The sequence below is a fragment of the Mirounga leonina genome, unplaced genomic scaffold (assembly GCF_011800145.1).
Source record: "Mirounga leonina isolate KUSES-001 unplaced genomic scaffold, KU_Mleo_1.0 Mir_94, whole genome shotgun sequence".
NCBI classification, from domain to species: Eukaryota; Metazoa; Chordata; class Mammalia; order Carnivora; family Phocidae; genus Mirounga; species Mirounga leonina.
Genome location: NW_023270855.1, coordinates 23,072,093 through 23,099,101, shown reverse-complemented (window position 1 = coordinate 23,099,101; position 27,009 = coordinate 23,072,093). Strand labels below are relative to the sequence as shown.

At 39.9% G+C, this 27,009-nt stretch overlaps 1 protein-coding gene across 4 annotated transcripts in view; it reads right to left on the bottom strand.

Annotated features, from left to right (window-relative positions):
• FRMD4B (FERM domain containing 4B) overlaps positions 1–27,009 on the bottom strand; it is a 253,901-nt gene that overhangs the window by 77,140 nt on the left and 149,752 nt on the right. For all 4 annotated transcript variants that reach the window (XM_034997613.1, XM_034997610.1, XM_034997611.1 and 1 more), the window contains one exon: positions 23,508–23,592. In XM_034997613.1, the coding sequence (XP_034853504.1) occupies positions 23,508–23,592 (85 nt within the window). The remainder of the gene's footprint in view (positions 1–23,507; positions 23,593–27,009) is intronic.

Sequence of the window (27,009 nt, the reverse complement as noted above, 5' to 3'; positions counted from 1 at the left end):
GAGACCAGGCCATAACTACCACATCTGCACCCCCCCATTCCCCTTGTGTAAATGGACCAGTACTTTGTCCTTTTTTGTCCAAGCTAGTGGTGAGAGGTAATGTTTCTGGAGGATGGTCTCGATGATGTATATTTTCCATTTGTTCTTCTAGACAAGTTTTGCAACCTTGGCATAATTGACATTTTCAGTTAGTGTTTTTTTGTAGGAGCTGCCCTGTGCATTCTGGCCTCTATCCACTAGATTCCAGGAGCAGCTTCCCCGCCCACCCCAGTTGTGACCATCAAAATTGTCTCCACACATTTCCAAATGTCTTCTGCATGGCAAAGTTCCCCCAGTTGAGAACCATTGACTTCTCTCAGTTTTATTCCTGGATTAAGCTAGAAGCATCAGAAACTTACAAAACTGAACCATAAGGCTTGTCCCAAGGTAAAACTGCTTTTGTGTTTTGGCTTCTAGTGAGAAACTATATAGGAAGCAACCCTCAGAACCTCATTATCTTAGTAACTCCAGGTGTGTTGTGTTGGATATAGATAATTACATCATGTACTAGTCCTTCATGAGGACCCCTGGGAGAAGTTTCTGGTTTTTAAGACCAGTAGTGACTGCGCTTCTCTGAGCAGCTGCTTTGTTTTTGCCTTAAGGACCGCTGTGAGTTATGCAAGTGATCATAACTCCCTCTTTGCTGTGGTTCTTAAGAGAAGTTGGGTTTCAAATTCAATGCTTTATATTAACCATGCTAAATGTTTTATACCAACCTTAACCTTGGCAGTATCTAATTATTTCTACTTTTATTTTCTCACAAGTAACTCTGATTTCATCACTGACTATATTTTAAAGTGCTTTTTTCTTTTTTATGGAGGTCCATACAGTAATATGCACAAATCTTAGTGCACAGCGTGGTGAATTTTGGCACGTGACTCGTGCAATCATTACCCAGATAAAGATATCAAACATTCTCACTAATTTTTCCATCTTAGGGAAATGTATGTATTTTTATATACCACATCAAATAAAATTATTTTTGCTAATTAGAAAACTATCAATACTGCAAAATTGTTGCAATTTGCAATTCTTTGATTACTAATCAATTTGAGTCTCTCCCTTGCAATTGCATATTATTTGCTATTGCCCATGTGTGAAGTGACCCTGTGTTCACTTACCTGTTTGAGAACTTATTTTTTGTTTGAGCTACCAATGTTAACCCTTTGTGTTGCCTACTGAGTAAAAACTGTATCCTTCAATCTATTCTCCCTCTCCCAGCCTATGAAGTCAGACGGGCCTGGGGCCCATCTCCCTCACTGGAAGAATCTTTGGGGTTTTGAGCAAGCTATTTTTCTGAAACTCAGTTCCTCATCTGCAAAATGGGGAATGATAATATTGAATTTAGTGGGCTGTTTAGAACATTAATGAAGGACAAATATAAAACATTTATCATAAAGCCTAGGCTCAAAGATTCTTTCATTGTATTCTCTCTGCACTATGCACCATGTTGCTTCTTACGTTGTTCCATATTACGACATCTATAGTAATCTACTTTGGTCTGGGACGCTGTTCAATTTTTGTGTTGTTCTGTAACATTTCATCAATGTTCCATTATAATATAGCTCAATATCTAAGTGCTTTAATTTTCCATAATAATCTTTAACATTCTCTTACACATATCTTTTTAAATTTAAAATAATCTTGTCAAGTTTAAAAAAGTATATATATATATAATAATTTGTCTTCCTCTTTGGAACCATGTATGTCTCTACTGAAGTGGATTTATTAAAAAAAAATAGCTTTATAGTGACCATAAGGTTTTATAATATACTGTAAAGATCACACACATCCAATGTTAGGGTTAATACTCAGTATTTTATATTTTCCTTTATAAAGGGGCCACCTTTTTCCTTATATTTCCTGGTTGTCATTATGTAAGATTATTATTTTTAGCGTATTTGACTACCATTAAATTTCTTCACCAAAGCTTATAATGCCAATAAGTTTTAGCTTATTTATTTCCATTTTGTAGGCACATAGTGAAATCGTCTTTAAGTAATATTTTGGTGTACTTCTTTGCAATATACTTGGTCCATCTGATCGCACTGCATGAAGTAGACATTTTACTTAACACATCAAAACTATATTCTTCTCATCACTGCTGGTGGATTATAACTTAGTTCTGGACCAACTTTTTGGCAAGGTCTACCAAACCTTAACACACATATGCACGATGGCCCAGCAATTCTGCTCTTAGGTAAACACCTGACAGACATGTTTACATATGTCCCCTAAATGATGGACATAGTGCTATTTGTCATAACTAAGTACTGCAAACTACCCAAATGCCCATCAATGAGCAAACGAACTGTGGTATACTTAGACTATGGACTACTATTCAGCAATGAAAATGAACAAGTTAGCCTAAACTACGTACAATACGGATGAATCTCAGAAACATAATTTGAGCAAAAACAGGCCAAACGTTAAAGAGCATATATGGTATGACTCCAGTTATATGAAATATAAAGTCACCTAAAAGTAATAAATGCTATTAAAAGTCACGGGAGTGGGGGGGATTAATGACTGGAAGAGAACGTGTGAGGGGCTTCTCAGGTGGTACTATTCTGGTTACTTGATAGTGATGTTAGTTGCACAGATGTGTTCAATTTGTGAAAATTTGTTGAGCTGCACACTTACATTACATGCACTTTTCTATATGTATATTATACTATAATATACGGCTGAGAAGCAAACAAACAGAACTCCTGATCTTCCCTAAAGCTTTTGTCATCTTACTTAGTGACAGTTCCATCTTTAGTTGCTTCCGTCCAAGGTCTCATGGCACCTTCGGGCATGGAGCTGAGCAGTGAGCACCTTGTATGAAGTATGTGGTGATCCTATTTGCACCTTCTAATACATTACACACCTTATCTATTTTCTTTATTGTTTTTCTTCCCACCATCACCCCTGTCTCATAGGTTAAGGGCACGGGTTTTTATCTACCTGGCCCTAGCTATATCTCTTGGACCTAGAACACTGCCTAGCACAGAGAGGATGTTCAATAATATCTGTAGAAGATCAACTAAAAGAGTAGTGAGGTAAAAAGTCGATGGAAGTATTTTTCTTTCCTTTTAGAAAAGGGAATGCTTCTTGTGTTTCTTGATTCACTATTCAGTTGATTTGCCTGGATTTTCAACTCAGAATGAGTTTCTGAACCATGAGAACACAGCCCAGGCTTCACCAGCTATGGGCACTGTAGCTAAGTCCTATGTGTCAAGGACTCAATACACAAACTCAAAACACCAAACACAAGTTGGTGTTAGATGTTAGAAAGTCTTTTGCTCTTCTGGCTTCACTTTCTAAAAACATAAAAGGAAAATAATAATACCTGTCTCACATGTTCCATGGAGTTTGAGGACAAAAAGAAAAACAAGATATAAAAACGCTCTGAAAAAGGAAAAAGCATTACAAGGAAAGCCAATGAGTACAGGTGTTTCTGTGGGCGTGTATCGCAGTTTCAAAGACATAAGCATTATGACCAAAGTATCTGGGCAGACTGCTTCTCAGAAACTTGATCACAATGAAGATAGGAGCAAAGAGAAAGAGTAAGTTTTGCAGCATGTGAATTAGTGCTCGTCTGTGGGAGGATAATCAAAGGAATATACAGAAATGGAAATGAGAAAGAAGGGAAACTAGGCAGACCGCACTTTCCCGAGGATCAGCCCAGGTATGGTTCATGCAATGCATTTTATTTTTAGGTGGACAGGTGACACTTTTTTTTTTTTCTTGGGATGAACTTCCAACTAGTTTAAATACAAACCAGATCTTGATTTCTTTTTTTTTTTTTTTTCAGATCTTGATTTCTAAATACCGTTCTCCACAGAAAGGAAAAATGGCTGATTCCAAGGCTACAGCAATAGGAGCATTTTGATCATCAAAATTAATGGCAGAATGGATGATAATACATTGATGGGGTGTCTGGGTGGCTCAGTCGGTTAAGTGTCTGCATTTGGTTCAGGTCATGATCCCAGAATCCTGGGATGGAGCCCCGCATCGGGCTCCCTGCTCAGTGGGGAGTCTGCTTCTCCCTCTCCCCGTTTGTGCTCTCTCTCTCTCTCTCGTGCACATGCACATGTGCTCGCTCACTCTCACTCTCCTCAAATAAATAAGTAAATCTTTTCAATACAAAATAAAACCCCGAGGTATACTGACATTGGCCAGCCTCCTTGCAAGATACACTGAGAACCCCCATCACTTATGCGGTATTCCTGCCACAAGGAAATTATGTTAGACTAGTGACTCACAAACTTTGGTGTGTAGCAGAATTGCTGGGACAAGAGCTAATGAAGAATACAGAGGCCCAGGCTGACTGAAGTAAGACAGGATGAAATAGGACAGGGTGTGGGTCTCGGCATTTTCACCAAGTTCCAAGATGATTCTGAGACATGTCCAACACGATACATGTTTTAAACCACTGAATTATACAAATCCATACGTCAGAAATGGAGAGACATTCTGCAAAGCAACTGGCCTATACCCTTCAAAAGTACCAGTGGAAGAAAAACTGAAGAAAGACCGGCCACCTGTTTCCAGTTATGGAGACTATAGAGGCACGATGATTAACTGCAATGTGTGATCTGGGATTGGACTCTGGATCAGAACAGGAAAAACCCCCAAAGCTATAAAGAACATTAATGAGACAATTAGAAAAACTTGAATAGGAACTGGATTTTAGATACACACAACTTGTGAAATAGGGTATTCATTGCACAAAACTCCAAACTCTACACAGGCGGAGATCTGTTTTCTGAGTTGTACACCCAGCATCTACATAGTGCCTACCACATCGTGGACAATCAAAAAATATTTTTAACGAATTAATCTATACTTAAGAAAAAAACACTAAATATTTCGAGGACAATGTCCTATCAGATAACGCTGCAAAAAATATCAGGACTATGAGTTTTTCTGCTTCCAACTCTCATTTTTATTCTCCGCTCCCCCACCCATTTTGAGATCTTGAGGCTCCGCTTTATTCTTCTTAAGCCCAGAAAGAATGAGATGGTCACATGGTAAGTACGAGAGACACTGGCTCCACCATTCTGCAGTATCTGAGTCCTTTTTATGAACTCTTGCACCAACACAGTTTCAAAGCAAGGGAGCGAATGTTTATGAGTGAGACTGCCCTGAAAATTAGGTGTGGTGATCTACAGCCAAATTGTTAGGCGATGCAAGAAAGGCAGGGAGCCTAAATAGGTCAGGCTCTGCTAATAAGCATGGAGGTTCCAAGACACCCGCATCTGATAAATACGAGGGGAGACAACTGCAGAACAGATGAATAACCGTCATTAAGTAAATACTTAGAACCAAGCTCTCAAAAAAAAAAAAAAAGAACCAAGCTCTCGACTTCTGTACTTACCCTTATGCATTATAAGATGACATACACAGCAGACTTTAATTACAGCATTCTAATTGCTTAAATGCACCCTGGCACCGATTTATGATTACAGTTTGAATTTGTAGTAGTGGGGAGTTCAGCTGAAAAACTAGTCATGTTTTTTTAAAAACAGTGCAAAGTGCTTGCAAGGTAATAAAAGATGAGTAGAGAGAGAAAAGGATGAATCAGGAGAAAGTTATGGTCATGATATTGAAATTAAGCCTTTGAATGAAGAAGCTCTGCTAAAGTCAGTATACTTTCTAGACTTTTTTTTTTTTTTGCATGAGTAAATATGCAATGATACTTTTATTTTCAGGACTATTGTGCATCCATTTGATTGGGTTAGTTATTATTTTTTATTTTTTATTTTTTATTATTATTTACTATTTTGGCAATATATCATACCACGCTTAAAATATTTTCACCAACATTCTTCTTTTATGCCGTAATTGTGTTTTTTTAATGCTCAAGTACTTCTCATAAATGAAAACATCTTGTAACAGAATTTTGGAATAATACTGTCAATAACAACAACAAAAACAAGAAACACTGAAGTGCTAATTATCTATTCCAAGAGGTTGACATATATTAATTCACTGAATCCTCAGGACAGCCCTTTGAGGAGGTAACGTGGGGAGATTGAAGCTTAGGAAGACAACGAGATGGTTGCTCAAGGCCACCCAAACTGTGAGTGGTGGAGCCAGGATTCACAGTGAGGCAGTTGGGACCCCCTGTCCTCAGTGCCCCACCCCACCCCCCATGTCAGGCATTGGGCCATACTTTGGACAGTCTCTCCAAGGAGCGAGCAAACAATCTTGGTTGGTGGCCAGCACCTGTGAACTACTGCCTTTAGCTGAGAAGTCTATCACATTCTTACAGTATATATTACATGTGTAACTATTTGTGGCCAGTTCAACATGTTTAACTGAAACGGATATCTTAGTCTGTTTCCTAATGAATCCACATTGCAAAACATCACTATTAGGCCTACTTATGAAATGGGAATCTTCTATTTAATTTCTTTGAAAAATATAAAGATAGCCCTTCAAATCTCCTCCTACGGCCTCCTGAGCATGTGTAACAGTGAAGAAAGGCAAAATATATCTGGCTCTAGTATGGGTTAAACAAAGAGATGGCAGATAGCTGATAGGTAAAAAGATGGATATATAGAGAGAGATCTGGTATGGGTAAATTTGTTTTGGGAAGTTTCTTTGCCATATTCCTTCTGAAATCCAAGATGTGTGTCTTCAAGGATGTCAAGCTAAGCATTTTCAAAAGCAGGAAACAAAGAAATTTGATTTCTAGAATAAATTGAGAAAACATCTTACAGAGTCATTTCATTCATTCCTACATTTAAGATATTGTATTTTCAGCTGAATGGACCATCTCCCTCCTCCTGCCTCTGTCCAAGCATTGATCATACTATTTTAATGACTTTTTTGAGTCAAATTTAGCTGTAGTGCTCTTCTTATAGCTCATTTCTGAGATGATGTTTTACCAAAAGTATGAATGCTGAGTTTAAATGTTTTAAGATAATTCATGCTAAATGGCACCACTATGAAATGCATGCTTTTCAACTGCATTTTTAGTAGCTCTTCTCAACGCATTCAACAAATATTTGAGTGCCTATTTGTGCTGGCGATATATCAGTTAACAAAAAATTCATTCTTTGCAAATTTACCCTGGCTAGTGTCATCTGGAAGGCATTTTCCTTGTTATTTACTCTGTGATGAGGTTCTTTTACCTCTACGGACCTCAGTTCTTTCCACTGAGGACCAAATATCTTCCCCTCTACCATCTCAGGGAGGTGATAAAGGCAAATGAAATGACATGGCACATATAGCAAGTCCCCGAGGATTCAAACTGGCATGTGTTAGAAGCTATTATTATGAAAACTTGATTCTCACAAATGTACAAGGCAGCATATATCCAAATGCTCATGGTTTAAGATGCACATAATTTCAGTGTCAGGAAAACAGAGGGAAAACCACATGAAACAGGAAAAGGTGAAATATTTATTATAAAACTCGCAGTAGCCCTTTAAAATACGGTATTAGATTTCTTTGTTCCTCGTGGACTGGCTAGGCTTCAAACCAACTCTTGATGTTTAGTTTAGTGATTTCACTTGGTAAATGCTGATGGCTGGTTATTATGAGGGGGCACGCTCGTCTCTGTGTAGACAGAACTTACAGCCTGCAAAATTCAATTTCTGTTACTGATCCTTTAAATTATTTCAGCATCTTGAAAAGAGCTTGAGGATTAAAACACACACACACACACACACACATATATTCACTCTTCAAATCCCAAATGTTAAAATTGCCAGGTTAGCAGATATACTGAATATATTTCAGTTCTCAGTGACTACTCAAATTGTTGTTTGGTGAATTACATGCAGTGATTCTGGGACAAGAAGCAGGAATGTGATGCTGAAGTATTGGACTGGTTACAGAGGAGTATGCCTTATGTTCTGTTAGGTTAAATGGAGCTGAGACCATTTCTCTCTCTTAAGACATTATAAATAAGGGGGCACCTGGGTGGCCCAGTAGGTTAAGTATCTGCCTTCGGCTCAGGTCAGGATCCTGGGGTCCTGGGATCAAGTCCCATGTTGGGCTCCTTGCTCAGCAGGGTGTCTGCTTCTCCTGTCCCTCCCTTTGCTCGTGCTCTCTCTCTCTCTCAAATAAATAAATAAAATCTTAAAAAAAAAAAAAAGACATTATAAATAGGGATAGCAGCAGGTCTCTCCATGCATGTGTACTTAAAAAAACATCTCTTTGCCATGACAGGGCAGCTAGACTAGTACTAAATTATCAAAATATCTTTCTAGGTTGTAGGGAATGTTTCCCTCTTTAAAAACAGTCATGCTTTGATTATTCAGGAGCTCATGTATTACCTTTGGGGAGGATTCATTTCTCCAATGTTTCTCCCATCCCTGTTTTTTTGTTGCTTCTATGGTAACTTTGGCTCTAGTAAGAAGGAAAAAGAAAAGTAAATGATATCCAGGGTAATATGGTTGAATGTGTGGGTGGGAGAAAATGCCAGAAGACTCAGCTAACATGAGGTTTTAGGATTAACTGGATTCCCTCTGCATATACTCTCAATGCTCCTCTGTCCCAGAGGCTATCAAAAGTTGATGACTTATTTCCTTGGAATTCCAAGAGAAGATGTTTGAATTGAAGAGCAGAGAAGTGTGTCCACCTATCCTTGTAGCTGATTTTTACAGTGATTCTCCTGAATGTCTCCACAGGTACTTACAGTGAATATAGCAACAAAGGTTACAGTACATATCCTGAGACGCCCGTGCTTTACAAATCCGATCGTGGAATGTCCAAATTGTATTCCAGTAAGTTCAGTATATTAAATTTCAAGGTTATAAGTGTGGCATCAACGCAGGAAAATTGAATTTAGGAGCAGTAACTCCATCTTAAGTAGTGAAAACAAAATAAGATTGAAAGCTGAAAAAGTCTAATTTTATGGTTGTTACTCAGAACTGATTTTTGATTTAGCTTGATCTTTTCACAAGCCCATTTTGAAAGATTGATCAATGCAGTTGCTAGTGTAAACTCCATTTACTTTCCTCACTTGACCACTATTTACTGAGGGCCTCTAGCGTAGGCCAGGCTCTGTGCCAGCGATTGGGCCATAGCATGAACAAGGGCTGACCCGGTCCCAAGGACGTAGTCTGGTCTCTGGTCATGGGCGGCAGATACACGAACAAACAATTCGACACAATGGGAGGAGAGTTAGGAGAAGCATGTAAAGGCTATTTTGGAGCTCCTGTAGGATGCTGGCGATGGTGCATAAGGGGAGCATTGCTCCAGGGGCAGGGGCTGGAGCTGATTTCTGGAGGACGAGCGGAATATTTGCCAGAGGGAAAGGAAGGGAGGGAGAAAGGCAGCCAGCAGGGAATCAAGAACATAAAAGAGAAAAAGACATTCAGCAGGCTAAGTATATTAAAAAAGGCAAAGGCCGGGATGGTCAGGGAACGAGGAGTTATTTCAGTTTGACCACAGGGTGAGTGTGGGAAAAGGCTCCAGTACTAAATCCAGAGCTTGTGTGTCCTAAGGGCCTGATACGGAATGGCAGTAGTAAGAAGAGCAAAACTGCCAACAGCAAAACAGCGTTCCAGACCCTGTTCTATATGCTTTGCATATGTTAACCTACCCACTGAGGCAGGTACTACTCCTGCCCCTGTTTTAACAGTTAAACCGAGGCTTAAAAATATAAGTACCGTGCCCAGGTGAAAGCCAAGGCTGTGTTTTTGAGCCAAGGGTGCCTGGTTGCAGAGTCACCGTGTTCCACAGCCCCTGTAGGCAGCGGGCGGGGGTGGGGGGCCGTGGAGACTGGCGAGGTGCAGAGTCTTGTCGAGTTCACTTCCTAAAATGCCTCAACCGGGCTCTCCAGTTGTTCATTCTTTAATCATTCACTCATTCACTTATTCGTCTGTTTAACAACCTTTTACTTAAGAAGGTTCTAGAGGTTCTGACATAAAGAAAATCTGGCCCCTATCCTCCATGTGTGAGTTTATATTTAATGAAATAAAAATGTGTAATGGCAAGGTATCCCTGTACTCCTTCCCCATGCTGCACGCTTACTCTCCAAACATAAGAACATAAAGAAGAGAGGGAGAAAAGTGGGCCAGATAAGATTAAAGCAGCCTCAACATACATAAAAAGTTGAAAATCTAACAAAATGTAAAATGTAGGCAGCAAGTGATCTCAACCAAGAAAAATCTATGCTCAAAGGAAAGAAATATCACAAGATAATACAATTAATGCCCCAGTATTAGGCATATGAATCAATCCCTTTTTTTTTTCCTGTATTTTCTAAATTTTCTACAACGGCCAAGTATTACTTTTACAATTGGAAAAAAAACCACCACTCTACCCATTGTCTTTAAGAGTAGACCTTTTGCTTTTCTAGATAAAGCAATTAGGAATCTTCAACTTCCATCAGCTTTGCCCAGTGAGAAAGGTGACTGGGCGTTTTTCTAATGGAGGGAAAGTGATAAGCAAAATGTTTTTATTCTCTTCACACAGCTTTAAAGAGGTAAAGTTCAGTGACTACGCTGATTGCTTTTTTTTTTTTAAGATTTATTTATTTATTTGAGAGAGCGAGAATGAGAGAGAGAGTACATGAGTGGGAGAGGGTCAGAGGGAGAAGCAGGCTCCTCGCCGAGCAGGGAGCCCGATGCGGGACTCGATCCCGGGACTCCGGGATCATGACCTGAGCCGAAGGCAGTCGCTTAACCGACTGAGCCACGCAGGCGCGCTACGCTGATTGCTTTTGTCTTTACTTTTTTAAATTTAAAATAATTCAAGCTTCTTGTTAAAAAAAATTATAAAAGCATGTCTTAGGGAACAAAAGTTCCACAACTTCACTCCCAGAGATAATAGAAATTTAGGCTATGCCATACTTTCTTCTTATTTTTCCCTATGTATAAACTCCATTTTATATGCATAAAAGTAAATAATAAAGTTAACAACAACCACAGTATATTTACTGTTCTGTAACTCGATTCTTTTTAAACGTGACAAGGTAGTTTGGACATACTTCCACGTCAGTCGAGCAGAGCAGGGCTGCCCTCCTCTTTGATGGCCACACAGGAGCCTATCACATGTATGAGTTGTCCTTGATTTAACTAAGCCCTGTTGAAGTGCATTTTGGCAGTTTCCAGTTTCCTACTATTAGAAACAATGATTTAAGATCTTTTTATATTTATCTTTTCATATTTCAGTAACATCTTCCATGGGATTGTTCCTAAAATTGGTGGACAACTGGGTGAAAAGACATGTTCTTGCTTTTAATGGACATGGCCAGACTGCCCTCGAAAGCCACGTGGGCTTTGAAAAGAGCTTGGGTGTCTCCAGGTTCACACACTTAAATGCAAATGGCATTCAGATTCTAAGACCATTATGCAATACGCTCTATCACTCTAAGTGGGGTAAGAGCGTGTTTTAGGGATGCTGGGCTGAGGCTCTCGCCAAGTCTACTAATGAAAGGGCACATATAATAAGGTCTCAGTCAAGAAATGGGGCTAGAGGGAGGATAAGAATAAACATGATTGGATAGTCTTGCAATAACTAATTTTTAATAGGATCACTAATGTTTGGCTCTTTTGTGTTTCTACATTATTCGAGGTACAAAGAGATGAGAGCTTTTGAGAAAAGAAAAGGGAACATAGTGAAATCTGTTAGGGCATTCCTGAGCCAATGTCTGCTCCTTTTTGGTATGGTATATCCTCCTGCTCAGCCTGGAGCAGAGGAAGTCCTAACTGGCTTAGTACCCAGATGGACATCTCTTGACTGAATCCAAAGATTTTTTGTTTAAAGAATCAGAACAGACCTAGGTTCTATCCTGTGGTCAGATCTAACATAGGCTTACAGTTGTCACTTTCTGCTTTATTATTTAACGGTATAGTATATATCCACAATGACATTTTCACAAGTGTGGTCAGCAGTCCATTAATAAATATTGCTTGAAAGAAAAATTTCATATGCAAGTAAGTTTGGACAATATCGGGTTAAACAAAATCATATGTTTGCATATTGAAGAACTTCGTGAAGTCTTGAACATGTTCAAAGCATGTGGTGAATTTCCAAGAAAGTGGTCTACTATTCAAAGTTTCTTAAACTCTTTTTGGTAAGAAAATAGCTTAAGATCATGAGATAGATTCTTGAGCTGCAGATTTATTTTTTTTAAAAACTCATTTATTTATTTGAAGGAGATAGAGTATGTGTGTAAGGGAGGGAAAGGGAGGGGGCGAGAGGGGCAGATCACAGAGCCCTACGCAGGGCTTGATCTCAAGACCCTGAGATCACAACCTGAGCCAAAACCAAGAGTCTGACATTTAACCAACTGCGCCACACCCGGGCAACCTGAGCTGTAGATTTAAAGTACAGTATTCTGTGTGTGCGGGTGATTACAGACTCCTAATTCTGTTTGTGAGATTTCTTGTATTGCGGAGTTAGGAAAATGTCTCACCCTGCTTTTTATATTATTATGAAGGAGTAACAAGATGCATCAGTGAATTCTGGGTATGCACAGTCTTTCCGGTCCCTGGCATCTTTCAGAAACATTATGTCCTAGAAAGTATCATCATATGTATTGCCTTTAAAGTAAACACAACACACATCTACACACAAATGTACAAATGAAAAAATCCTTAAGACTTAGGACAGGCCATGGGAAGGTACTAGTGCTAGAATACCGATAAGGCAGCTCTCATCAGAAATGCTGGCCCTAAATAGGAACGCAGTAAATTTTTACTGAATGAATGAATGAATGGATGGATGAATGAAAGGCAAATACTATGGTTTCTGGAGCTAGGCTGCCTAGTGATTACTCCATTACTAATGAGCAGTTTAACCACGGCCAACTTGTTTAACTTACTTATGTTTCCATTTCCTCATTTGTTAAAGCAATAATAAACAACACTATCAGTTATTGAGAGGATTAAATGAGCTACTAAAAGAAAGAAATCAAGGCCTGCTGCTTGGGGAGCTCTCAGGGAGGTCGAGCTGCCATCCTCGTTCATGTGTATTTCCCCCACAGAGCACCTCCTGAACCCTACTTGCTTTGCCTTTTCCTTATAAAAATTTTATACACAGCAAAAGAGACAAGGTGGCCAACACTATTTTAATTTTCTAAGCACGTTTTCAAATCACTGATTTAAAAAAAGGGGTGGTGGTCATCAATGTGCACTGATGACTAAAGTCAGACGTGATCACAGAGGCCTCCAGAAATGGTAACCGGGGCCACACCTGCAGTCCTGTTTTGGGCATTCAGCCTTCTCTCCTAGCAGGCAAGAGGCTGCCCAAGGTGGACCGCTGTCCACACGCTGAGCACTGCCAGGGTTCCCCAGTATCAGTTTCGGAATTTCCACATCATTGCCACCTGGCACAGATGGTTGTTTTGCAAAGGCAAGGTGTGCCCCTCTGCATTCTCACCAAGGAAGCCAAACAGGTTCAAAGAGCCCTCACCTGACCAACGACTCAGACACCAGCACTCTCCTGGGGAACACTTGACCCACACGGGGCCGTTTGTAGCTTTCTGGTAGGTTCTGTTCCTCCATGAGTATTCATGCGCTTCGGAAAGGAGATGAGTGCTTTGTCGCCCAGCCCAGCCTGTGGAAGGCATTTGGCTCCTGGCGTCCAGAGGCATCTATACCACCACGGGCTAAGACCATGAATATGTACAACACAGTTCGGAATGAGGGAAAGAAGGAGCTGAAACTTCAGATGACTCAGATCCGCCTCCCCCGTGGGGAGGAGACAGACAACCCTCATCCATCCAGAAGCAGTGTATGGAATGGTTAAAGTCCTAGATTCTGGCATCATACTGCTCCTCCACTTATTAGCTATGTGACCTTCTGTACGTTACTTAACCTCTCTACCTCAGTATTCCCACCTGTAAAATGGGGGAAAATAATAGAACTTAGGTAAGGTTTGGAGAACTAAATGAATGAATATACGCAGTAAGCACCTAGCAAATTATATGTATTCAGTACTCATTAGGGGCTGTGAACTGCCCACCCTGTAACAATAGCCCCCGAGGTCTAAGTTATGGAGGACAATTCTATTTCCCTGGAGCAATGATCAAAGAAAAGCAGAGACAAATGAGAGGTGCTTTTATGGGCCCCAGGGTCTTGCTGGTATCATTTTCTAAGGATACTTTTCCCATCTCACTCTGTGATGTTAAGCAAACAACTTAACCCACCTGGGCCACTGTTCTTTTATTTCTAAAAGGGGATCACACATTTTCTTCTTCGTGGGCTAGAGTGAGAATCAAATGCAGTGAGATGTGTACCACTTCGCATAGTAATGGCACACACACAAGAACGTACAGAAAAGGCTCTGCAAACATTTCTTTCCTTCCGATCAGTCTCAGAGCTGGAAAGCAATTTCATACCTTCCTCTGCTCTCCCATTCTTTTTTTTTTTTTTTTTAAGATTTTATTTATTTATTTGAGAGAGAGAATGAGACAGAGAGAGAGAGAATGAGATGGGGGAGGATCAGAGGGAGAAGCAGACTCCCTGCTCAGCAGGGAGCCTGATGCGGGACTCGATCCCGGGACTCCAGGATCATGACCTGAGCCGAAGGCAGTCGCTTAACCAATTGAGCCACCCAGGCGCCCCTGCTCTCCCATTCTTAAGGCGGAAATGTCTTTCCTGTTTTAACTGCCAGGAAAGAAGAAGAGAAATGAAAAGGCATCTTTCTATAGTTGTCTCTGGACCTTGATTCGTATGTCTCAAAGCCAGGTTCAACCCATATTTAAACATTCTGCTTGTTTAACACCCAGAAAACCTAGTGATTCTTCAACTAAAGGGCTCAGGAATATGACCAAAGAACCTTGTTGAAAAGGCTGCTTTCCATCTCTCTCCTCAATTCCGACTCTGTGGTCTGGAGAGGGGCAAGAAGGCAAGAGCTTGCTCATTAAAAATGAGCATTTGTTGTAAATCTGATAAAAGTAGTCAAAGGTCACACAATGAGAAATGCTGCCCCAATCTCACCAGATAATTTTGAAATGGGAAAAAATGGCTCAGCAAGGCAAGGAGAAAAATCAAGAAATCCTCAGAGCATTTCCAGTTATAAACAGCCTCAAATGGTGCTGGCAAGAAGCAGGCACAAAAAGGAAAGTATTGCTAAATAAATACTCTCTTATGTACTCAGTTCTAGCCATGGTTGACTTTGGCCTATATACCAATGGCTTTGTAACTGAAGTCGACCAGAACTAGCTTTCTGTAAGATTACTATTGACATTTAATTGATATCTACAATAACTAGAGAAAAATACAATAGGTTTTTGACTTCTTAAAAAGAAAGTATTAGACTATACATTGAATTTTCTCCCTGATAGGATCATTCTCACTCATTTTTTTGCTGAAAATTGTAATTAGAGTTACCATAGCCTTGCTAAATGATAATGATATTCAGTAATACCTGGAAAATGAATTTTTAAGCATTGTAGATGTTTAGTTTCTCAGTAACTTTATATACATTTCATAGTTAATGCTAGTCATGTGATATAATAGACAAACTGTTTTGTTTATTTCTGGGCTTCTTGGGAAACAAGCGTTCATCATCAACAGCATCCATTCATTTATTGCATTAGTCTACAACAATTCATTGAATGCCCAATTCATACCACACTGTGTACATGGGGATTTGCTTTGGAGTAAACAAAAGTGAAAAATCTCTTTCCCTTTTTTAGACTCTTCCGGGATACCCAAACTCAAAAATGAGGTCCAATATTTCTTTCAACACAAAGCTACCAATGGCTTCTTCGCTATATAGTATGGGCAATGATATTTACAAAACCATTGGGAACCACCCAGTGTTTCAAATGACATACTCACAGGGGTGAATTTTTAAAATATGAATCCACATTTACGTAGCTATGCAGAGCTTTAGACACAAGTCATATTTCTTACTAACCAAGCATGCAAAGAGATATTGTGGCTTTGTCAGTATTTGCAGAGAAGAGCTCTCTTTCCCTGCCTATGTTTCTGTCTTCAATGGAAGGAAGGAGTTGGGAGACAGGGACAGCTATCTGGCAGAGAGAAAGAAGTGTGGGTAGTGGATGATTAGAGGTGCTGAACACGTCACTGATGGGAAGCATGTTCTCGGCACAGTTTGGAAGGAAGCCCCATTCACTCTCATATCCAGCACTGAGCCCTAAATTAATAGCAGCTATCACATCAGTGACTGATTTTCACCAATCAGTAAACCACCTACGTGTATTCTATAGCCGAGACTATGTTCTCATAAAGCTCATTTATTCCTGTGTCCATGATTCAGATGATATTCCCTATGTGTGATGTTCTTAAATTATCATATATCTTGGAAATTACTTGAAAGATGCTTTACCACACACCTACCTGATCCCGTTACCTTATCATTTACAGGATCCTGTAACATCTCTTGGGACTGTTTGTTACTAGCCATCTGCATATTACTTAGATAGAAAATATTCAACTCTAAATTCTTACAACTGAATTAAAAAATTTATTGCAATAATATTCATAGGTCATAGTGCCTAACAATACTATATTTTGTAAAAGTTCTAAATTCTTTGACAAGTCACAAAACACTCCCATTTAGAAAGGATGTCTCAAGAACTGACATTCATAAGAAGGAGTGGAAGTTAAAAGAACTCTATTTTTCAGTACTTCCTCAAGACCAACAGAATTTAGCATACAAAGATACAAGAGAAATATCATGAGTTAAAATTTGCATTGTATCTTTATTTACATAGTAAGAGAGCAAAGAAGCAATCAAGGAAACTGTTTCAATGGACCATGGCCAGCTAGGTAGTGAAAAATATAACAAGCAGTAATTGTACTTTCCCCACAGGAGATGATGACCAACCGTGGTTTATGAAATGTTTTCTCCTCACTCAGTAAAGGCTGCATTTGCTATATAGGTATCTACTTATCAGTCAACACTTGGAGTTCTTAAGGAAGCTCAAGTCTCAACAAAGAGAGGCTATAATAAAGTCTTTGGTGCTGAAGACCTTTTACTTTCTCCAAAGAATTAACCAAAAACTCTGATTTGAATACTTCTGCTTCTAGCCATGATGGATTAACAGGGACTGGATTTACCTTCTCACCAAATATAAACAAACAGACAAAACTGTAACCAAAAAACTTAAAAAACCAGCCAATAAATATGAAACAAAATTATTAAAACACTGAATAAAAGACAACAAAGGACAGTGAACCCTGAATGAGGTGAACCCCATGAGTGCCCCCACTACCTGCCATGAGAATGTTTCTAGGCTGTGAAGGTGTTACACAGATGGAGCATGGTGGACTCTCTGAGTTGAGGAGACAGAGTTGAGAGACTGGGGAGACCAAAATGGATAGAATTTGCAGAACAGAGAGCCAGAGAAAGGAGAGCTTCACAGAGAGAATCCTGAAGATATGCAGAGTACTGATTGTTGCATGCATGGAAAGAGACTGCCCAAGGCTGGGGAAAGAAGTATCCAAGAAGATGAAGGGGAAGAGTACCTGGTCCTCACACAGAGCTGGTTCCCACAGAAAAAAATCGTAATTCATGGGTCATTGAGTAGACTACTTAGGAAGGTCTTGCCTCAGTAATCGGGAATAATTACTTCTAGAGTGAGCACTGCTCTAGGCCAGCCTAACAAATCATAAAACTGAGACTTGAAAAAAGTCAAAATGCATCTAAGTAATTAACTTTTATTCCAATACAACTGTCAAGAATATTTCAGGAATATAAAAATATGCAGCACCCAAAAAGTTAAACAATGTTCAGCATCCATTCAAATATCATCAGGCATACAAAGTAGGCAGGAAAACATGACCCATAATCAGTCAAAACCTACCAGAACTGACACAGATATTAGAATAAGCAGAGAAAGGCTTTGAAACAATTATTATAACTGTATCTCATATATTCAAAAAAATTAAGTAGCCACACGGAAGATATAAAAATTATCCAAATAAACTTCTTTTTTAAATTTTTATTTATTTATTCTTAAAGATTTTATTTATTTATTTGACAGAGAGAGAGAGAGAGAGAGAGCATAGCAGAGGGAGAGGGAGAAGCAGGCTCCCTGCTCAGCGGGGAGCCTGATGTGGGGCTGGATCCCAGGACCCCGGGATCATGACTTGAGCCCAAGGCAGATGCTTAACTGACTGAGCCACCCAGGTGCCCCACCAAATCAGACTTCTAAAGATAAAAAGTCAATATACTGGATGAGACCAATGGCAGACTAGATTGCAAAAGAAAAGATACAAATTGAAGACAGAGCAATAGAAACTATCCAAAATGAAGCATACACACAAAAATAACTAAATGAAAAGAAGAGAGCATGACTGGGCTGTGGTATAACTTCAGATTGCCCAGTATATGTGTAATTGGAGTTTGCAACGGAGCCATGGTGGGAATAGGAGAAAATATTTGAAGATAAAATGGCTGAGATATTTCGAAAACTGATGAAAATTATAAACTCACAAGTCCAAGATGCTCAATAAATACCAAAAAAGAAGAAACATGAAGAAAACTATACCATAGCACCTCATAATCAAAAGCACTGATAAAAAGAAAATCTTAAAAGCAGGCAGAAATATCAAGTGCTTACACAAAAACAACAATGTTGTGTGCATCTATAACATATCAAAAAGTAAAATATATGGCACTGATAGCATAAAGGCTGATGGGGGGAGAGAGAAATATACTATTGTAAGGTTCTCACACTACATGTGAATGGTATTATGTCACTTGAAGGTAGACGTAATAAGTTAAAGATGTATACCATAGGGCACCTGGGTGGCTTTTTTTCTTTTTTTTTTAGATTTTATTTATTCATTTTTGAGAGAGAGAGAAAGCGAGAGTGCACACACAAGCAGGGGGAGCAGCAGAGGGAGAAGCAGGGTCCCCACTGAGCAAGGAGCCCAATGTGGGACTTGATCCCAGGACTCTGGGATCACGACCTGAGCCAAAGGCAGATGCTTAACTGACTGAGCCACCCATGCGCCCCTAAGCTTCAGACTCTTGATTTCAGCTCAGGTCATGATCTCAGGGTTGTGGGGTTGAGCCCCCTGTCAGGCTCTGCCCTCAGTGGGAGTCGGCTTGAGATTCTCTCTTTCCCTCTGTTCTGCCCCTCCCCCTGCACCCCCCCTCTAAAATAATAAATAAATAAATCTTAAAAAAAAAAAAAGATGTATACCATAAACCCTAAAACAACCATGGAAATAACAAGAAAAAGAGTTATAGCTAATAATCCAACAAAAGAGGTAAAATGGAATCATATAATGCAAAATAAATCCAAAAGAAGGCAGAGAAAGGAAAAAATAACAGATGGGACAAACAGAAAACAAATAGGAAGATGATAGACTTAAACTTAACTATATAAAATATCACACCACATGTAAATAGTATATATATAACCAGTTAAAATACAGAGATTGCCAGAATGCATTAAAAAATCAAGATGCAATTATATGTTGTCTACAAAAAATGCACTTCAAATATACAGATACAAATAGTTTAAAAGGATGAGAAAAGATTTACCATGATAACACTAATAGAAGAAACTTGAAGTGATTATATTAATATCAAACAAAGCAGACTTCAGGAAAAAGAATATTACCAAGATAAAGAGGATCATTTTATAATGATGATCAAGAGGACATAGCAATTCTAAGTCTTTATGCCCTAATAACAGAGCTTTGAAATGCATGAAACAAAACTGATATTTTAACTAGGTCAACTTGCAAAAAGAAATAGAAACGTCCCTAGTAATAGCTAGAGATTTCAGTACCCCCTGTCAATACCTGATACAAGAAGTAAACAGACAATCAGCAAGATACAGTTCACTTGAACAATACTACCAACCAAGTCTAGCTAATGAAAACTATGGCATATTCTGGGTCATGAAACAAGTCTCAATAAATTAAAAAGGATTTAATTCATATAAAGTGTGTTCTCTGACTATAGTGGGATTAAATTAGAAATAAATTTTAAAAATGGCTAAGATGGGGTGCCTGGGTAGCTCAGTCAGTTAAGTGTCTGACTTTGGCTCAGGTCATGATCTCAGGGTCCTAGGATCGAGCCCCGGGTCCAGTGAGGGTCCCTGCTCAGCAGGGAGTCTGCTTTTCTCTCTCCCATTCATGCTCTCTCTCTCTTTAAGAAATAAATAAAATCTTAAAGAAATGGCTAAGATATTTCCAAAATTGATGAAAACTATAAACCCACAAGTCCAAAATGCTCAATAAACACCAATCATAAGAACCATAAAGAAAGCTATACCAACGCACCTCGTAATCAAAAGCAGTGATAAAATTCATGGAACATTCCACACAGGGACAGCAGAATACACATTCTTCCCAAGTGTACATGGATCACTTGCCAAGATGGAACATATTCTGGGCCATAAAACAAGTCTCAATAATTTAAAAGAATTTAATTCCTACAAAGTGTGTTCTCTGACCACAGTGGGATTATATTAGAAATAAATAACAGAAAGAGCTCTAAAAAATCCCCCAAATATTTGGAAACCAAAATGTACTCTTCTAAATAACAAGAGGCCATTGAAGATATATGAAAGAGGAATTTGGAAATCTTTTGAAGTAAATAAAAATGAAAACACAACATATGAGAATCTGTGGGATACTACAAAATCAGTACTTAGGGGGAAATTTTATATACTAAATGCCTGTATTAGAAAATAACATCTTTAACAGTGATCTCAGTTTCTATCTTAAGGAGCTAGAATAAGAAGAACAAATGAATCCCAAAGAAAAAGGAAGAAAGTAAATAATAAAGTTAAAAGGTAAAGATAATAAAGATCATAGCAGAAGTCAATGAAATAGAAACCAGAAAAACAACAGAGAAAATCACTGAAACCAAACGCTAGTTCTTTGAGAAGCTCAAGAGCAATCAACTTTTAGCCACACTAATTAGAAAAAAAAGAGAAAGGCACCAATTATTAATATCAGGATCAAAAGAGGTAACAGCGCTCTAGACCACATGTTAAGAGGGCGATAAGGAAATATTTTGAACAACTATGTCTACAAATTTGACAACTAATAAAAAAGCAGGCATACTAGAAAGGAAGAAGTAAAACTATCTTTATTAGCAGATGCCACAAACATCTATAAAGAAAATCCAGCAGAATCTACAAAAAAGCTACCAAAAATGATAAATGAGTTTAGGAATGTTGCAGGCAATATACAAAAATCAATTGTATTTCTATATACTATTAATGAACTCTCAGAAATTGAAATAAAGAGATACCATTCACAATTGTATCAAATAATAGGGAAGATTTAGGGACAAATCTGACAAAAGACCTGCATGCTGAAAACTATAAATACGGCTGAGAGAAATTAAAGATGACTAAAATAAATGGAGATTATACCTTATGTCCTGGGTCTGAGACTCCATACTGCTAAGTTGTCAATTCTTTCTACATTGGTCTATAGATTCAGTGCAATCCTAATGAAAATCTCATCAGGTGTTTTTCTGTTTTGTTTTGTTCTTTTTTTTAAATTAACAAGTTGATTCTAAAATTTATATGGAAATGCAAGAAAACAGAATAAAACAATGTTGAAAAAGAACAACGCTAGAGCTTGTTCTGATTTCAAGACATATTCTAAAGCGATAGTAATCAAAACAGTGTATTATTGGCAAAAAGGTTGATAAATAGATCAATGAAACAAAATACAGAGTCCAGAAATAAACTCATGCATATATGAACAACTGATTTTTGAAAACCACTTTGGAAAACAGTTTGGCAGTACCGTAAAAAATTAAGCATATCTACCATATGATCCAGCCAATCTGGTCCCAGGTATTTACTCAAGAAAAAAGAAAGTATGTTTATATACAATGACTTGTACATGAATGTTCATTGCATTTTTATTTGTAATAGTCCCCAAACTGGTACAACCAAATGTCCATCAACAGGTGAATGGATCATTTCGCAACATATCCGTGTATCAAATCATCCTATCGTACTCCTTAAATTTACAGAGTGTTATATGTCAATTATATCCCAGTAAAGCTTGAAAAAAATGGAGAAAAACCCACAGGGGAATTGAAAAACAATTTAAGGTACATCCATACAATGGGATACTTCAGCAATAAAAAGGAATGGGCTACTGATACATGCAACAACACAGATAGAATCTCAAAATAATTATGCTCATTGAAAGAAGACAAAAAGATGGGGCACCTGGGTGGCTCAGTCGGTTAAGCATCCGCCTTTGGCTCAGGTCACAATCCTGGGGTCCTGGGATTGAGCTCCCCGCTCAGCAGGGAGTCTGCTTTTCCTTCTCCCTCTGCCCCTCCCCCTCCCCCGCTCATGCTCTCTCTCTCTAATAAATAAATAAGATCTTAAAAAAAGGAAAGTAAACAAAAACATCATCTACTATATGATTCTACCTATATACAACTCTAGAAAATGTAAACTGCTCCACTGTGGGAAAAGGAGATGTGCAGTTGCTGGGTATATTCACTATCTTGATTTTGGTGATCATTTCATGGCTACTATATATGTTAAAACTTACAAAACTGTATACTTTAAACACGTGCGGTCAATTATTTCTCAATACAGCTGTTTAAAAAAAGCCAACAAAAACTCTGCCCGGTCTGAGTCTTTAATCAATTAATTCTGTGTGTGTGTGTGTGCAGTGAGCCACCCTTAATGTTTTGGAGGCCTAAGGGAAATGTACCAGTGTAAGTTCCCTAACCCATATATAGTCTGCCCCCCTTATCTTTCTAGGCCAGGCAATCCTGGGCACCCCTCAGATTTGGGGTGATGTATCTGGACAGAAGGGGCTCCCACTGGCCCTGGAAGTGGGCATGGGCTCTGAGATCCTGAATACTGAGACTATAACCTAGAATGGAGAAGTTCGTTCCAGATGAACATATCTAGGTTCGCAGACTCCCTGCCTTGGCCAAGGTGTGGTTTGAGAAGGCCAGAGTAGAGGACCTTGAACACAATGATAGTCTGCAAGGAGGTAAGATCAAAATTGAGAATGCTTTATAGCAATTTGACATCCGGGCATGGGATCATTTCTCTAGCAATTCATGTTTACTGTATTTTACAAAAGCAGTGTGTCCTCCAAAGATTGGATACAAATAAAAAACAATAAAGCGGAAAAACCTGTCCCTCACCACAGATAATGGAGACACTGCTTTAAAACATGTGGCTCTGAGCAGAAGCCCCTAAATAAGATTGGTTTTGAATTATGAGAGATGTAGGGCATACTCTATGAAACAAGATTTCCAGTATGACTTTTTTTGAGGTTTCAATCACAATCTGACTAATCCACCTTTGTGTCTTTCTGGAATATTCTGTGTGGAGTACGAGCTGCCTTTAAGGCCATGGTAATTGTCTGTGAGCGTGAGTTCCCTGCAGATGGCTGTCTTTCTCACTCAGAATTTGAGAAGAGCTGGCTTTCATTTAAATTTATTTGTATTTTTTTATGGCAGTGGGAAAGATTATGGCCATTTTTCTTTGTTTGAACATGAAAGTCTAGGCAATACCACTGTCCCCCCTACTCCAGTCGGTCTGGAGTCATTCACCGAATATAACAAATGGGGCATCTTACCTTGTGCACACAGGACTTTGCGTTCAGGAAAAACAGCTCCACTGTGGTTTTATCCTTTAAAAACGATATGCTCTCAATGTAAAACCTGAAAAACAGTACAGAAGTTGGTTCTTCAGATTTCTTTCCCTCTCTCAGCATGATGTCATGTCCTCATTTAGCTTCCCCAAAACAGAAACGATTACGAGGAACTAGGAAACAGTTGTGCTTTTTTTCCCTTTTAAAAGAAATCTGTAATACATATGTATGTCTACATATATGTACATATACATGCATATGAATGTAGGCATATATGCAGATAAAATCTCTTAACATAAAGTTTTTGTGTCTTGGACGATGAATTCAAGAGGAATCCAAAATGGTATCTACCTGCAAACTGCAAATGGTACCTAACTGCAAACCCAGCTTTATCTGTGTTGATCATTCTTGAACACAAGCATTCTGGGGGCTCCTAATACCTCAGACAGCTTCAAAACAAAGCCCAGGCAAAAGCAGAAGTAGAAAGTAGAAGTTGACTGAGTTAAGAACTATATAATGCAACATTCATGTCTGCTCTGGTTTTTAGACTTGAGGCGGGTGTGAGGGTGTGAGGGCCCCAGACCCACCTTGCCTGCATTCACCAGGCAAATTTCAATGACACCCTGCTCCTTCCCGGTCATCCTTCCAGGCCAGGGTTTTCTCTTGGCTGGAAGCCAGGCCCTCAGTAGCACTTAACCTTGGACTTTTTGTCATGCAAATCAGAGTATGCCAGGCCTCTCCCCACCCCCTTCCCTGGGCTTTAGTCCACACTCTAAGGAGAGCTCCGACAGCCCCTTGTAAGGAGGGGAGGGGAGTCCTTCACAATTCTGTCTTTTTTCAAAATCTCCTAATGATGAGGCTGGCCAGTGAACGCTAAGCTCTGGGTGGGTGAGCGGGCCAGCCAGAGGCACAGAAGTTTTTCTCAAGTTTGGAACCTCGCTTGATGAATAATGCATGAAGAGACCTAATGCCCCAAGACAGCTCACAGCTCGGCTCCTGGAAGAGAAGCTTGCTCTCTGATTGGTGAGAGTTAAGATCAACCAGGGCTAAAGTGGCTGGGGAGACTGACCTTAGCTCTGCACCATCATGACAGGCGGTGGGCATCTGTTCTCCACTCCCTTCCCTCCAATATGGACAGAATGTTGGATAAATAAATGAAACTGAAAAGGACCATGGATGATTTTATCACGGAGATGGCAAAAGCATTTGAAAAATTTCACCTCTAATGCTGAATCATCAAGGGGAGTTCCAGAAAGAGAATAAATCCTTTATATTTTTCCTTACAAGGGTTTATCTCATAAGTGAGATTAATGAGGACTGAAGATGGCTGGTTTGTGAGAAAGGAAAGTGAAGGACTCAGACAGGGAGGAGAATGTGGGGCTGGGGGAAAACAGGCTTCGGAATCAGAAAGATCAAGATAGGGACGCCCTCCTCCATCCTTTATTAGCTGTGTGGCCTTGGGCAAGTTCATGGGCTTCTTTGTGTCTCTTCTAAAATGGGTGTCATGATTGCACTCAGCTCATCGTTGGGGGGGGCGGCTCTTGAAAGGATTAAAGGAAGTCATATATAGGAAACAATAAATATTAACAATTGTTAATAAAAACCCATTCTCTGGAATGTCATGCTTTGTGACCTAGGGGAAGTGACTCCAACTTTGAGTCTAAGATCCCAGCCTTCCAGTAGTGGCGGCCGCAAGCCTCAGGGGCCCCCTGGCTTTGTGTCGCTCAGCGCACTCCCTTGCTTCTGTGCCCTCAGCTCCTGCAGCTGACTTGCCCTTCTTCCTCCGACTGGTGGCTTCGGCTCAGTGCCTCCCTCTCTCTCACTCCCTCTGAGGGTCCCTGGCTTGGTTGGGCCACCGCTTATCCCACATAAGGAGCCTCTCTGGGGTGGAGCGCGCTCCTCCACCCCAGTTAACTCAATGGCTGCATCCTGAAGGACCTTCCGGTTCAACTAGGTGGTGGTGGTGGCAGTTGCCTGCTCTTTGCTGCTACAGGTACTTTATCCCTGTCAACTGAGGTAACGGGGGCAGGTTTCCTGAAAGGGGCAGCTGCAGTGTGCCAGCTAGGATCTCCTGAGCTCCTGCTTACAGCTAGCCAGACGCGAAGCGCCTTCCATGCATTGTCTCATTTCACTCGCAACAATCGTTTCACTTAATCTTCAGTACAACCAGACGCCACAGGTAGCGACTTAAGAACCCATTTTACAGACGAGGAAACAGAGAGATGGAGGTGTCCCTAAGTCATCTTCTCTAAGCCGTACAGGCAGGAAGTGGGGGAGCCATGATTCGAACTAAGGCCGGTCAGACTTCAAAGTTCCCATTCCACACCCATGTGATAGAATGCTTTCCTACAATAACAATCACAATGAAAGGTAACACGCACACAATGCCATGGGGCCCGAAGGAGGGATGCAGTGAACTCAGCTTAGGAATCAAGAGGGAGAAGGTGGCCAAGCTGAGATCCATAGCACTAAGTGACACAGGACACGAAATGTCCCCTTGGACAACTGGGTTGAGTCTTAAAGAATGCATGAGTTCGCCAGGTAGCCAAGGGAGGAAGGCCATTCCAGGGAGAGGATATAATAGCCAGACCAGTCCTCTTGCTAATCTTCAAGAATTTAAGAACCTACATGCAGGGGGCTGGGTGGCTCAGCCCCAAATCAGCCTGTGGCTTGCCCAGCTCTGAACAGATAGCTTTGTACCAGAAACTGGGTTCCTCTTGTTTCTGAAGCCCAAGCCCCTGACTATACCTTCGTTCTAGTAAACAGGTCCCTATCTTGTTTCCCACCACTTTCTGGCGACCTGCCCTGTTGCCTTCTACCTTTCTTCTTTGGCATCTGATTACCTGCTCTCTCAATTCAGAATCCTCTCTCTCCCTCAAGGGGGCCATTGTAATGACTTCATATTTATGTAGTGTATGAAAAGTGCGTATCGTCCTTTGGGAGAATAACTCCCCAGGCACACCTATCAACATGTATCATGAAGTGAAAACAGAATCTAGGGCTTCTTAATGAAATAAAACGAACTCTCCCAGACTCATAAAATAAAGACCTTTTGTTTCAGCCCCCTTTTTGGTAAAAGGATACTGTTTCCTTTCTGCACACTTATTGTGAGTGATTTCACCAAGATTTTGTGAAGTTTAAGCCCCCGGTTCAATTTCCAGCCCTGAAATGAGCTCAGGCTTTTGGACTAGGCATATGTTTTAGAGACAAACCTCATTACAGCTGAGTAAGTACAATTTCTTGAGAAGAGAGTTTGCTTGGAGACGTTTTCCTCTAATTTGTGTGCTCCCCCCACTGGCTGTCTTTGTCCCTTCCTGATGGGACGGGTGGTCACCTAACCGTTTAGCAACGATACCAGAACATCGAACTTCAGTGATGTGAAAAAGATGGCCTGGGGAGGAGGTGGGCCTGTCGGCCCAGTGACAACACAGATATGCCAAAAGGCAGAACACAGGAGTTGTTTGACATGGGCTGTTCTTCAACAGTC